This window comes from Nymphaea colorata, chromosome 6, assembly GCF_008831285.2.
Source record: "Nymphaea colorata isolate Beijing-Zhang1983 chromosome 6, ASM883128v2, whole genome shotgun sequence".
Classification (NCBI taxonomy): Eukaryota; Viridiplantae; Streptophyta; class Magnoliopsida; order Nymphaeales; family Nymphaeaceae; genus Nymphaea; species Nymphaea colorata.
In genome coordinates, this window is record NC_045143.1 from 5,799,186 (window position 1) to 5,813,221 (window position 14,036).

The following is a 14,036-nucleotide window of genomic DNA, read 5'->3' on the forward strand; positions in this document are numbered from 1 at the left end:
CATCAGAGAAACTGAGGCTGTCCTCGCTTGAATCATAAACAGAATGCAAACCTTCTTCCAAATCTTCCTCATACTTTTCCCAAGCCATTGCGCACAATCAGAAGGGGAAGGAGGAACCCACAAACGGAAGACTCGAGGCAGAAAAGCCGGCTACTTTCGGCATATTTTCAGGGTCTATTGTCAAGCTTAAATCATCTAAGCAGATAATCTTCTATGGGGCGGAGAGCATCGGCCACAGTACATCCAGTGATGAAAACATCGGCTTTGTGATATATATATATATATATATATATATATATATATATATATATATATATATATATATATATATATTTATTTATTTATTTATTTATTTATCACCATATTTCCAACTAAGATGGGAACAGCATGGCTGATCTTGGTAGAGTAAGGATCTCAGTAGCGTGGATTTTGTGGTTGGATTTTTATTTATTTATTTTTTTTGTAGTTTGATCTTAAATTCATGAATCTGTGATCCTATGTATCTCATGACACTACATATCTCAAATCCACTGCGAGACAAACACAACCTAACCAAGCCAAGAACTTCAATGAGTTGAACTATCTATCTGGTTCATGTTGGCTGTTTTGTTGTAGAAATGGAGGATGGCATACTCTACCGGCCAATGTTCGGTTGAGAGAAAGAGGCTGTTTCATTGCTAGCAGACATAAGACATAAGGCTTATGAACTTCTTAGTTATCGAGTGTGGCCTGATCTAAATGTAAAATTTAAAATGTTTTAATTGAAGTCACACGGCGAATTCAAGCTTTTCATTTTAATTTATTTATTTTGCAAATCAATATAATGAAGTCATTGTCGAGTTTATAAAATCAAAAACTAAAACCATATAAGCCAATATGTAACTATACATATTTATCGGCTAATACGCCGTATCAGTAAGTTAAAAACCCATATTAACGGCACTGAATAATACCTTTTCTAAGCACTGACTAAAATCATTCTTTCATTTGACAATTTAGCCTAAAAAGCACATGGATCAACTCTATGTCTTGCATCATCTTTTTTGACGAAGCTATAGTTATATACACCACCACTGTGCATAGTAGAATGAAAACTTGAAAAAAGTAATCGACACATCTTGGAAAAGGGCAAATAAAAGACATTGATGTTCATGGCAGAGACAAAAAAATTTTATGAGGGGAGACAAATTAAAGTTTCTCAATTTTGACAGGAGCCAAAATATCATTTTTCAAATTTTTATATCACACAAGTGAAATTTCATAAAATTACATGTAACTTTTAAAAAAAATGAAAGTGGGGGTGCAGGGCCCCTGCGGTAGGTGCAAACTAATACTGAAACTGTCTTTCATGAATGGGCAAACCCAACCAACATCTTTAGCATCGTTTCGTTTCGCACCCAAGAAGCACATGAAATATTAACCATAGAAATATGCACCTTCCTTCCTTTTCTTTGGAAGGAGAGCCCAAAGCAGGGGTAGAGGTAGGTGTAGGCTGCATACGCCCCACAGAATTCACTTAAAAACCTTGTTTTTTTAATGATTTGATTGGTAAATTTTGATTCAATTAATTGAATCAGTCCCACCAGATCTGGATCGTTGCCCCAAGGCCAATTGAAAATTTCTTATTAAGAAAAGTTTCTGGCTTCGCCCCTGCCCAGAAACCTTAGAGACTGTCAGACCCACTGGCACTGCTTAGAAAGGTAAATTAAGAACGTTGGATCATTCTTTCGTTCATGACAAAGACTTGGTCGCTAATTTCCTTTATTCATTGTCTGGCCGACCTCATGGACCAGCCTTGCCTTGCAACACGTCAATGTTTATTAAGATTAACACAATTAGACCTGATCAACCAACAAAAAACTAGCCGGACAACAGTTGGATGAATTTGATCGTGGTGGAAATGGCATTTTGAGCCGCAAAAGTGGAGTAAGTGTTGGCTTCATTCAAGAGGGAAGAGCTGCTGGCGGCGAGGTCGGAGAGTGACTGGACAACAATGAACGGTGTCCTCTGCTGGAGGCAGATGAAAGCCACTGCGGCACTCTCCATGTCCACCGGAGTCACGATGAACTTCTTGTAGATGAAGCTCCGGCAAGCAGCGTTGTCAAGGTATACGGTGGCGCTGATCCTCCTTTTCACCTTCACCGTCACTGGTGCCCTTGGAAGGCAGGTTGTGGAGTTTATGCATCTCTCAAGCTTTAGGCCCTGCATTCCGCCAATCAAATTATGCATGAACAGGTTAGAATCAAAAGCTGCATATTTGAATATGAAAGCAAATATGGGCAGAGCCAAAAAAAATTCATAAGGAGGGGCGAATTAAAGTTTCTAAATTTTGACTAGGGCTGAAATATTATTTTTCAAAATTTGGGGTGGCGCCAGGACCCATGCGGGCCCAACCTTCGCTCTACCCCTGAATATGGGTGAGCGGAATGATTAACTAGGTCACCCAGCCAAGAGCAGAAGCTCCCACCTTCCCTTTTCCGCGGGATCCTAAATTACATTGATACCAGGTGACGAGATCTCACGGGGTTCAACCTGTACGTAGAACTCATCTTGGGGCTGAATATGGAAGCAATTACTTTAACGTATGTATAAATGGGGTCGAACACGAGGTGAGTCGAGCCTGAGTTCAGCCAGCTCGAGCTCAGCTCGACTAATGAAACCTTGATCTCGAAAATAGCTCGACAAAAGCAGCTTGGCTCGACAGTTACATGTTGAGCTAGAGCTCGACTCGGTTAAGGCTCGACAAAATCGTTAGAATATATGGATTGTTATTTCGCCATAAATCGAGCTCGACTAGATTATGGCTCCACAAACTTGAATGTGGTTTTGTAAAATCTTAGCTTTTGTAAAATCTTATATAATTAAATAATGTCAATATCCTGGTTTTTTAATTAAAAAAAACAAGTCGGATATTTAAAAAATCGCTACACATCATTTTCAAGTCAAGTCGAGCTTTAATAGTTCGAGTTCAGTGAACTCGAAGTCAACTCAATTATTTGAAAGAGTCCACTCATAAACACGAGTTCGACTCGTTAAGCAAATGACTCGAGTAGAACTCAACCAACATGAACCAGTTAGTAATGAAATGGCCTTTCTCTTTCTCGACCGAACATTGGCGGTAGAACATGCCATCCTCTACATCTGCAACAAAACAGCCAACATGAACCAGATATGCTTTGCTTGTTTCACGTGACATGATTCCCCTTCACATCCTGTTGTGGAAGACAATGTGAACTTGCTCAATGCTAATTAAATTATGCCTTAACGAGATACATATTGGCACTAAGATTGATTATGACAGACAATCTTGCATAAGAGCAGAAGTTCAAAGTTTCTTAGAATACCTGCGGTAGTTGTAACGATTGCTTTAGGTACTCTTCTTTAGTATTTACACACTACTTTCTGTAATGTTATATCATCAAAATCGTCGAGTGTGATCAAAGAGAGATGAATGGATAATAAGAAAATGCCCAGCGATGCATATGAATCCACATTGTGTAGTTTGAGTGATATGCTCTGCCAATTGAATTGCTAGCAAGAGATCTCCCGGTTTTGACTTCAAGATCTTAGGGAAACCTGGTCCTCAACCTTTCACTTTATTGTGCTTTGTTCCAAATTTTCATTTTGACACATACTTGAGCAATTTGTCTATTTATGTTCTTGATTTCCTCAGCTCGTTCGATCAAGCAGATTGTTCATCTCCCAAGTACAATTTGATTTTACAAGCATAGAAGGTGGTCTCACCGGCTGATAGCTTGCTCTTAAATTGAAAAGATTCTTCTCCCGCACAAAAATTGACCGTCAGATATAGGTCACCAAGGTTTCCAAGGGAGTTGGCACAATGTTTGGGGTTAGGGCTGACAGATGGTTAGTTCCTGTTTTGAATCCTCCTCGAGTTGTCAACTCTTTGGAGACGGGGACACCTGAATTTTTCTGATAGTTGAGCACTGCTATGTTATTTCTAATATTGACTTGGTTGCCCTTGCCCCAGCCCCCAAGTCAGTAGACTGGGCCAAGTCTTCATGAAAGGCCAATTAATGCTGCTTTGATTCCAATTATCATCTACATAATTCAAGTCAGCTCTGGCGCGATTTGAGCCTCAGAGTTTGAAACACCGAAGCGCATTCCTATGCGGAAAAGTGAAAAGACTATGCGCCAGTGCTGCCCCAGGGCAGAGGTTTATAGTCTATAGCGGTGATTTTTTCACCTCTATATTCTGAAAAAAAAAAAAACACCCCTCCCCCTTTCCGCCGGCCCCAAACAAAATTGTGAAGACAATAAAAAATGGCTAACGATAATTTTCTACTTCGATAAACTGCCACATGCAGATAATAATCATGTGTAATAATCAAAAGATAAAGGCAAACAATTCTATCAATAGCTTGTAGAAAACCTGAAGCAATCAATTTTGGATCCCAAGAATAAAGCGCCAATAATAGAACTTTTAATTTCTTCAGAATTTAACAAACATAACAAACCATTAAATAGTATAGTGAGATTAAATTTAATGACAAGAAGAGGAAATATCTGAAGAAAATGCTCCAATTTTTAACATAATTATGAACCGCATTACAATATATTAGGAGCTGATTTTGAAAATGTATGGACATTATATAGAAGATATTTATTTAAAACTAAATCTGATGCAAATCTGTCTGAGCAGAAAATTTTCAAAATGTCTGACCAAAAGCTGTCCGAACAGACACTTATTCAAATTCTATTGCATGACATTTTTTAAATTCAAATCCGATTCAATTTCCCAATCAAATGTTAAAATTCTTTTCAGATCTGATTGTTTTCAGATATCAGACACACCTAGCTACACCCTCTCAATTGGTCATATCCACTTTTGACGATGTTGGTTCATTTGCTGACCACCATCATATGGGCATGAGGTTTCCGATGAGATATGGGGTCAAGTCAGCTCAAATTGGATGATTGCTCAGTATATTAATAAAAAATTAATATTGAATTTTAAGTTAAATTTTCAAGGCCTACACATGCAGATGCATATGACCGATATTTATTTATTTATTTATTTATTTATCTATTTATATTTATATATATTAATTTTCTATTCATAGTGAAGTGATCCCCAAAGAGAAGAACCTGGAAATGTACTCTTTCATCGTCTTATTTGCATCTGTAGATAGCATTTTATGAGAAACAAGAAGTGACTGTCTAAATTTCTACAAGCTTTTTAAGTCGATAGGACGTTAGCTAGTCTCGTTCAAATTTAAAACAGGGACAGAAGGTATATTCGGATATAGAATTATGCAATTAAGTTGCATGTGGTCATGCTATAACTTAATGAAGCATTATATGTAGTTTTCTTACAGGTAACTTTATGAATAGAACTTTTGATCTACTACTATTTTTCCAATGTAGGGAAACAAAATCGTGAGCCTTGTGGACACTTCCTTGTCATCAGTTTCGTAGTCTTAAGCAGCTGCCTGGGCATTGTGCCTGTTTCGTGTCCCTTTTCTCAATCTTTGATATCAACAGTTTTCTCCCTTTCCTCCCCCTCCCTGCTACCCAATTGTCGAAAGGACTGTTTCTCTGTATGGATGTGATCACGCAGAGAATAGCCTGCACACTACTCGCTCTCCTGGTTCTTCTTCTTCGGTAGGGGCATGTTGGCATGGCGCACAACCCCTTCTGAAGGTTGTTACATATCTGGAGTGGTAGTGTGGGAGAGTACATGGTGCAAGAATATGGAGGAAACCATCATTTGCTGGTGTTTGCATGTCATCAAATCATCAGGAAGCTACAACGGTCAGACAGGGAAGATTCAGGTGCAACCAAATAACAGGAGATTGGGGCGATAATTGGAAAGTGTGTATCTTCCAAAGCAGGTTTTTACGGTGCAATTTCAAGAATACGCTCAGTAGGTGGAGGGGCAAATGTTGTCAGAGAATGACACGCCACTAAAGGGGATTGGGATTCCTACAGTATAATTTGGTAAATGTGTACATATGCGCTACACCTTTGTTATTATTGTACTTTCACATTCGTGTGTACCAAAATCTTATTTTATTGACATTAATTTTTATGTTGCGAGGAAGAAGTTTTTATTTTAGTGTATTTATTTTCACTTTTTATGCAATATGAACTAATGATCTTTAATTATGTCTTTAGTAGGCCTTTACTGATATTTGCACATAGTCCTAAAATGTCAATAATGTCATACATATATGTGCTATTAAACATGATTAGTAGCAATTTGGTCTTTCCAGCTTAATTTTTCAAACTCATCAACTTCTCTTCCGATATTTGCTTCGCCATCCCAAATGAAGAAGCTAATCTCGTAATTGGCTAGTAGAGGAAAGCATATTTTCAGTCTTGATTCTAATACAATGGATGGGACGTGGTTTCTTTTTATCTTCGGATTTTTTTCCTTCCTACAGCTGAAGAAAAAATTGCAATGCCTTGAACTAAAAGTTAAGGAAGCCAAAAATCCTTAAAGTCAAATTTATGGTAAACAATATTTGCCAATGTGAGTCAATTTTTACTAACTATATCTACCAACAAAGAGGTAACTAAAATAATCGAGTAATATTCTAGCACAAAAAGCTGGCCATTGACCAATTTTAGATGGAACATAAAGACAAATGCTGCAATTTTTTAATTAGCAATAATATTAAAACCTCAGAGGGGCTAACTGTGGGTGTTCTTTCCTTCTATGAAACATTCATATTGAACTATAAAAGATTTCGTCATGATTCACGTCTGAAAACAAATTAGTGCTCATTTGATCAATTTCACCTGGATTCTAGCTAGAAGGCCAAAAGCCCTTGATCGGAATGAGTTTCACCGGTCACCATGCATCTCTCATTCGTGTGTGCTTTTGTCAATTTGACGAGTCACCGTTTGATGGTTGAAGGAGTTGGATAACGAGTTCATCGAAAGAGAAACTGTTATCCTGAGGAGCCCCCAGTCAAGTCTCTCGTGGTGTGGAGCCTACATCTTCTAAATTCATGACATCTATTTAGAACTTATCTTTATTCATAACATATGTGAGCATGAGAAGATCCAACTCCCCTGATCACCCTTCCCCACAGAATAGAAAGGAAAAGTGATGTTTCTAATTCTCAACGGAAAAGGCACACACATATATCTTTGCATGTAAAAGATGCACGGAATTGCACATGGTGATGGGATCTCTTGCTCATTTTCAGCTTGACCGGAATGACTCTGAACGGACTTTCCTTGTAGATAAGGGAGTTATGCAAGCACCTCCGACAAGGTAAGCAAACACCTCCACGAAACCTCAAAAGTTCAGTGTGCCCAAAGAACCTGCACTTTCACTTTTATCAGCTTAAGGACTGAGCTGCCTGTTAATAAACAAGTCACTCACCATCTCTGAAATTTTGGAAAATATGATATAATTTTTAAAAAAATTCAAAAACTTTAATTTTGCCATAATAATGTTTTCAAATGATATATGCCCCTGTCTTGAAAAGAAAAATGATGAGATGGAACATTACCAGAAGTGTCGAGGTACTGAAGCATGTTTACCTTGAAGCTGGAGGAATTGAGGGGAGGATTCATCTCAAAAGTGTTTGGAACCATGAATGCCGATGTGAGGACTGCGAGCATTAATCTACCTAAGAGTCGCTAGTGTTCCTTTGGAAGTGTAGCCTTCTACGTTGTTGGTATGAGCAATCATGGCCAGAAGGGGGAAGAAGGAGGCCTGTAACAACGCCATGGCTGCCATCCCATCTCTTAACTCTTATCCCCTCTTAACTCTTTGCAGGGAAGAAAGAAGGAACTGATTAGTTAAATAGGTGGAGGAAGCCATGGGAACGGCCACAAGATCCAAAGAGGGTGTGGAATTAATATTGTGTTCCCATAATATTCCCTGGAATATAAAAAAAAAATGCCAAGGAGGAGTCGGGACTTTTCCCCCAAGCTCTAAGAGACACTCTCTATCTATTGTTTACCCTTTGTTTCACTGTCTCTTGCATGGTAAACTTGGCAAAGGAAATGACTCTTGCCAGCACAAAAACTACAGTTTTCCGGTTGTCTTTTTCTTCAACACTCAACAGCAACACCGTTTTTTTCGTCTTAGGAATTGTTCTTTTGCTATTGGATATCTGCCTTACTACATACTGAAATCACCAACTCCTCCCTTCTCTTGTGTTCCTTGGAGCTTCATTTTAAATACCCATCTGATCACCTTTAACAAAACCAAACAAAGTAGCCAGCTTTTCTGCGTTGAGTCGTCCATTTGTGGGTTCCTCCTTCCCCTTTTGATTGTGCGCAATGGCTTGGGAAAAGTATGAGGAAGATTTGGAAGAAGGTTTGCATTCGGTTTATGATTCAAGCAAGGACAGCCACAGTTTCTCTGATGCATAGGACCATTCATGGAACTCTTCTTTGAGTGCTTTTGATTCTAACGGCGGCTCTTATGGTGATGAATATAGCTACTCGGATGTCTCTGATCTTGAGATGGGTGGAGCGTCGGATCCGTAGAGGAACTCTGTTTCTGAGTACTCAGATGTGGATTTGGCGAGGTTGGAGCCGAAACTTCTAGGAGGCTGGTTGGGATCCACCAAACCAGAAGGCCCCTTGCAGTTTCGGCTCCAGCCTCTCCAAATCCACATCTGCGTACTCTGAAACAGAGTTCCTCTGCCGATCCGATGCCCCACCCATCTCAAGATCAGAGACATCCGAGTAGCTATATTCATCATCATAAGAGGCCCCGTTAGAATCAAAAGGATTCAATGGAGAGTGCCATAAACGGTCCACTGCATCAGAGAAACTGAGGCTGTCCTTGCTTGATTCATAAACTGAATCTAAACCTTCTTCCAAATCCTCCTCGGGCTTTTCCTTAGCCATTGTGCACAATCAGAAGGGGAAGGATAAACCCACAAATGTAAGACCCAAACATGGCAAGCAGAAAATCTGGCTACTTTGTAAGACCCACAAATGTAAGACCCAACTACGATGGGAACAGCATGGCTGATCTTCGTAGAGTAAGGATATCATGATTGCCTAGAAGTCCTTTTAAATGATTGTGTTTGATTCGCTGAATAGAAAAATGAGTTTTGGCAGATCATCAGTTTAAACAAAATGAGGAGGATCTCAGTAGCGTGGATTTTATGGTTAAATTTTTTTTTTTTTTTTGTAGTCTGATCATAAATTCATGAATCTGTCATCCTAAGTATCTCATGGCACTTCGGATCTGAAATCCACTGTGAAACAAACACAACCTATCCAAGCCAAGAACTTCAATGAGTTGAACTATCTATCTGGTTCATGTTGGCTGTTCTGTTGTAGATATGGAGGATGGCATATTCTACCGGCCAATGTTCGATTGAGAGAAAGAGGCCGTTTCCTTGCTAGCAGACATAAGACATAAGGCTTATCAACTTCTAAGTTATCGAGTGTGGCTTGATCTATTCTTTTTGTATAAAAACATCTTAATAAACAGAAACTACAAGTACAATTTAAAATGTATTAATTGAAGTCACACGGCCAATTCAAGGTTTTCATTTTAATTCATTTATTTTGCAAATCAATATAATTAAGTCATTGTCGAGTTTATAAAATCAAAAACTAAAACCATATAAGCCAATAAGTAACTATATATATTTATCAGCTAATACGACGTATCAGTAAGTTAAAAACCCATATTAACGGCACTGAATTATACCTTTTCTAAGCACTGAATAAAATCATTCTTTCATTTGACAATTTAGCCAAAAAGTACATGGATCAACTCGATGTCTGGCATCATCTTTTTTGACGAAGCTAGTTATATACGCCACCACTGTCCATAGTAGAATGAAAACTTGAAAAAAGTAATCGCCCCATCTTGGAAAAGGGCAAACAAAAGACATTGATGTTCATGGCAAAGCCAAAAAAAAATTTATGAGGGGAGATAAATTAAAGTTTCTAAATTTTAACAGGAGCTAAAATATTATTTTTCGAATTTTTTATATAAAATAAGTGAAATTTCTTAAAATTACATGTAAGTTTTAGAAAAAATGAAAGTGGGGGCCCAGGGCCCCTGCGGTAGGTGCAAACTAATACTGAAACTGTCTTTCATGAATAGGCAAACCCAACCAACATCTTCAGCAATGTTTCGTTTCGCACCCAAGAAGCACATGAAATATTAACCATAGAAATATGCACCATCCTTCCTTTTCTTTGGAAGGACAGCCCAAAGCAGGGGTAGAGGTAGGTGTAGGCTGCATACGCCCCACAGAATTCACTTAAAAACCTTGTTTTTTAATGATTTGATTGGTTGATTTAGATTCAATTTTATGAATCAGTCCCACCAGATCCGGATCGTTGCTCCAAGGCCAATTGAAAAGTTCTTACATGTATAGTTAGTGATTTATGAAGAAAAATTTCTCCCAGAAACTTTAGTGACTGTCAGACTCACTGGCACTGCTTACAAAGGTAAATTAAGAACGTTGGATCATTCTTTCGTTCATGACAAAGACTTTCTCGCTAATTTCCTTTATTGGTCTGGCCCACCTCATGGACCATCCTTGCCTTGCAACACGTCAATGTTTATTAAGGTTGACAGAATGAGACCCGATCAACCAACAAAAAACTAACCGGACAACAGTTGGATGAATATGATCATGGCGGAAATGGCATTTTGAGCCGCAAGAGTGGAGTAAGTGTTGGCTTCATTCAGGATGGAAGAGCCGCCGCCGGCGAGGTCGGAGAGTGACCGGATAACAAGGAACGGTGTCCTCTACCGGAGGCAGATGAATGCCACTGCAGCACTCTCCATGTCCACCGGTGTCACGTTGAACTTTATGTAGATGAAGCTCCGGTAAGCAGCGCTGTCAAGGTATACGTTGGCGCTCATCCCCTTTTCACCCTCACCGTCACTGGTGCCCTTGGAAGGCAGGTTGTGGAGTTTATGCATCTCTCAAGCTTTAGGCCCTGCATTCGGCCAATCAAATTATGCATGAACAGGTTAGAATCGAAAGCTGCTTATTTGAATATGAAAGCAAATATAGGCAGAGCCAAAAAAATTCATGAAAGAGTCCACTCATAAACACGACCTGTACGTAGAACTCATCTTGGGGCTGAATATGGAAGCAATTACTTTAACGTATGTATAAATGGGGTCGAACACGAGGGGAGTCTAGCCCGAGTTCAGCCAGCTCGAGCTCAGCTCGACTAATGAAACCTTGATATCGAAAATAGGTCGACAAAAGCAGCTTGACTCGATAGTTACATGTTGAGCTAGAGCTCGACTCGATTAAGGCTCGACAAAGTCGTTAGAATATAGGGATTGTTATTTCGCCATAAATCGAGCTTGACTAGATTATGGCTCCACAAACTTGAATGAGGTTTTGTAAAATCTTAGCTTTTGTAAAATCTTATATAATTAAATAATGTCAATATCCTGGTTTTTTAATTAAAAAAAACAAGTCGGATATTTAAAAAATCGCTACACATCATTTTCAAGCCAAGTCGAGCTTTAATAGTTAGAGTTCAGTGAACTCGAACTCAACTCAATTATTTGAAAGAGTCCACTCATAAGTCATAAACACGAGTTCGACTCGTTAAGCAAATGACTCGAGCAGAACTCAACCACCATGAACCATTTAGTAATGAAATGGCCTTTCTCTCTCTCGACCGAACATTGGCGATAGAACATGCCATCCTCCACATCTACAACAAAACTACCTACAGGAACCAGTTAGTTGAACTTTTCAAGGAATGATAGAAAATCCTTCGAATCACAATGCCGCTTTGGTTTATCAGATATGCTTTGCTTGTTTCACGTGACATGATTCCCCTTCGCATCCTGTTGTGGAAGACAATGTGAACTTGCTCAATGCTATTTAAATTATGCCTTAACGAGATACATATTGGCACTAAGATTGATTATGACAGACAATCTGGAATAAGAGCAGAAGTTCAAAGTTTCTTAGAATACCTGCGGAAGTTGTAACGATTGCTTTAGGTACTCTTCTTTAGTATTTACACACTACTTTCAGTAATATTATATCATCAAAATCGTCGAGTGTGATCAAAATGTATGAGAACAAATCCTAAGAAGAACAATTCAATAGTAAGGCAGACATCCAAAAGGGAGGAGTTGGTAATTTCAGTATGTAGTAAGGCAGACATCCATTAGGGAGGAGTTGGTAATTTCAGTATGTAGTAAGGCAATAGTAGGAGAACAATTCCTAAGAAGAAAAAAAGGGTGTTGCTGTTGAGTGTTGAAGAAAAAGAAAACTGGAAAACTGTAGTTTTTGTGCTGGCATGAGTCGTTTCCTTTGCCAACTTTACCATGCAAGAGACAGTGAAACAAAGGGTAAACAAGAGATAGAGAGTGTCTCTTAGAGCATGGGCCAAAAGTCCGGACTCCTCCTTGGCATTTTTTTTTTATATTCCGGGAAATATTATGGGAACACAATATTAATTCCACACCCTCTTTGGATCTTGTGGTCGTTCCCATGGCTTCCTCTACCAACTTAACTAGTCGCTTCCTTCTTTCTTCTCTGCAAAGAATTCAGAGGGGATGAGAGGAAGAGATGGGATGGCTGCCATGGCGTTGTTACAGGCGTCCTTCTTCCCCCTTCTGGCCTTGATTGCTCATACCAACAACGTAGAAGGCTACAATTCCAAAGGAAAAGTAGCGACTCTGAGGCAGATTAATGCTCGCGGTCCTTACATCGGCATTCATGGTTCCAAACACTTTTGAGATCAATCCTCTCCTCAATTCCTCCAGCTTCAAGGTAAACATGCTTCAGTAGCTCGACATTTCTGTTGATGTTCCATCTCATCATTTATCTTTTTATGATAGGGACTTATATCATTCGAAAAACTTTATTATGGCATAATTAAAGTTTTTGAACTTTTTTAAAAATTATGTCATATTTTCCAAAATTTCAAAGAGGGTGAGTGACTTGTGTATTAACAGGCAGCTTTTTGTGCTAGAAAATTACTTGATTATTTTAGTTACCTTTTTGTTGGTTGATATTGTTAATAAAAATTGACTCACACTGGCAAATACTATTTAGCATAAATTTGAATTTAGGATTTTTGGATTCCTTAACTTTAAGGTCAAGGGATTGCAATTTTTCCAATAGCTATAGAAAGGAAAAATATCCGAAGATATAAAGAATCCACGTCCTGTCCATTGTATTTTAATCAAGACCGAAAATATGCTTTCCTCTACCAGCCAATTACGAGATTAGCTTCTTCATTTGGGATGGTGAAGCCAATATCGGGAAAAAAGATGATGGGTTTGAAAAATGAAGCTGGAAAGACCAAATTCCAGGAATCGCTCCGAGGCAGAGATTATCAGGAAAAAAAATCTCGTAATATATAAATGGTAATATTACCAGATGCTTTCCTTGTGAGTAAAGTGGCATCGGCATATTTTCAGGGTCTATTCTCATGAAAACATCGACTTTGTCAACTGAATATATATATATATATATATATATATATATATATATATATATATATATATATATATATATATATATATATATATCACCATATTTCCAACTAAGATGGGAACAGCATGGCTGATCTTCGTAGAGTAAGGATCTCACGATTGCCTAGAAGTCCTTTTAAATGAAAACTTGGTTGTGTTTGAAAAGCTGAATAGAAAAATGAGTTTTGGCAGATCGGCAGTTTAAAGAAAATGAGGATCTCAGTAGCATGGATTTTATGGTCGGATTTTTAATTTCTTTTTTTTTTTTTTTTTTTTTGTAGTTGATCTTACATTCAAAATAAAAAGAAGCTACATGTATAATTTAAAATGTATTAATTGAAGTCACACGGCCAATTCAAGGTTTTCATTTTAATTTATTTATTTTGCAAATCAATATAATTAAGTCAATGTCGAGTTTATAAAATCAAAAACTAAACCATATAAGCCAATAAGTAACTATATATATTTATCGACGAATACGCCGTATCAGTAAGTTAAAGACACATATTAACGGCACTGAATTATACCTTTTCTAAGCACTGAATAAAATCTTGCTTTCATTTGACAATTTAGCCGAAAAAACACATGGATCAACTCGATGTCTTGCATC

The 14,036-nt window shown here is 38.2% G+C and overlaps 1 protein-coding gene across 1 annotated transcript; it reads right to left on the reverse strand.

Annotated features, from left to right (window-relative positions):
• Nucleotides 1-1,860: 1,860 nt before the first annotated feature.
• On the reverse strand, nt 1,861-8,841 carry LOC116255943 (uncharacterized). Its single transcript, XM_031632036.1, has 2 exons — nt 8,556-8,841; nt 1,861-2,249 (listed from the first exon to the last, which is right to left on the reverse strand). The coding sequence occupies exons 1-2, from the start codon at nt 8,839-8,841 to the stop codon at nt 1,861-1,863; spliced, it is 675 nt and encodes a 224-aa protein (XP_031487896.1).
• Between the last annotated feature and the right edge of the window lie 5,195 nt (nt 8,842-14,036).

Coding starts and splice junctions, on each gene's coding strand:
- LOC116255943 (XM_031632036.1), bottom strand. CDS start 8,841: ATGGCTAAGGAAAAGCCCGAGGAGGATTTGGAAGAAGGTTTAGATTCA. Junction 2,250..8,555: donor GCAAGGGGCCTTCTGGTTTG/GTGGATCCCAAC, acceptor TCAAATATGCAG/CTTTTGATTCTAACCTGTTC.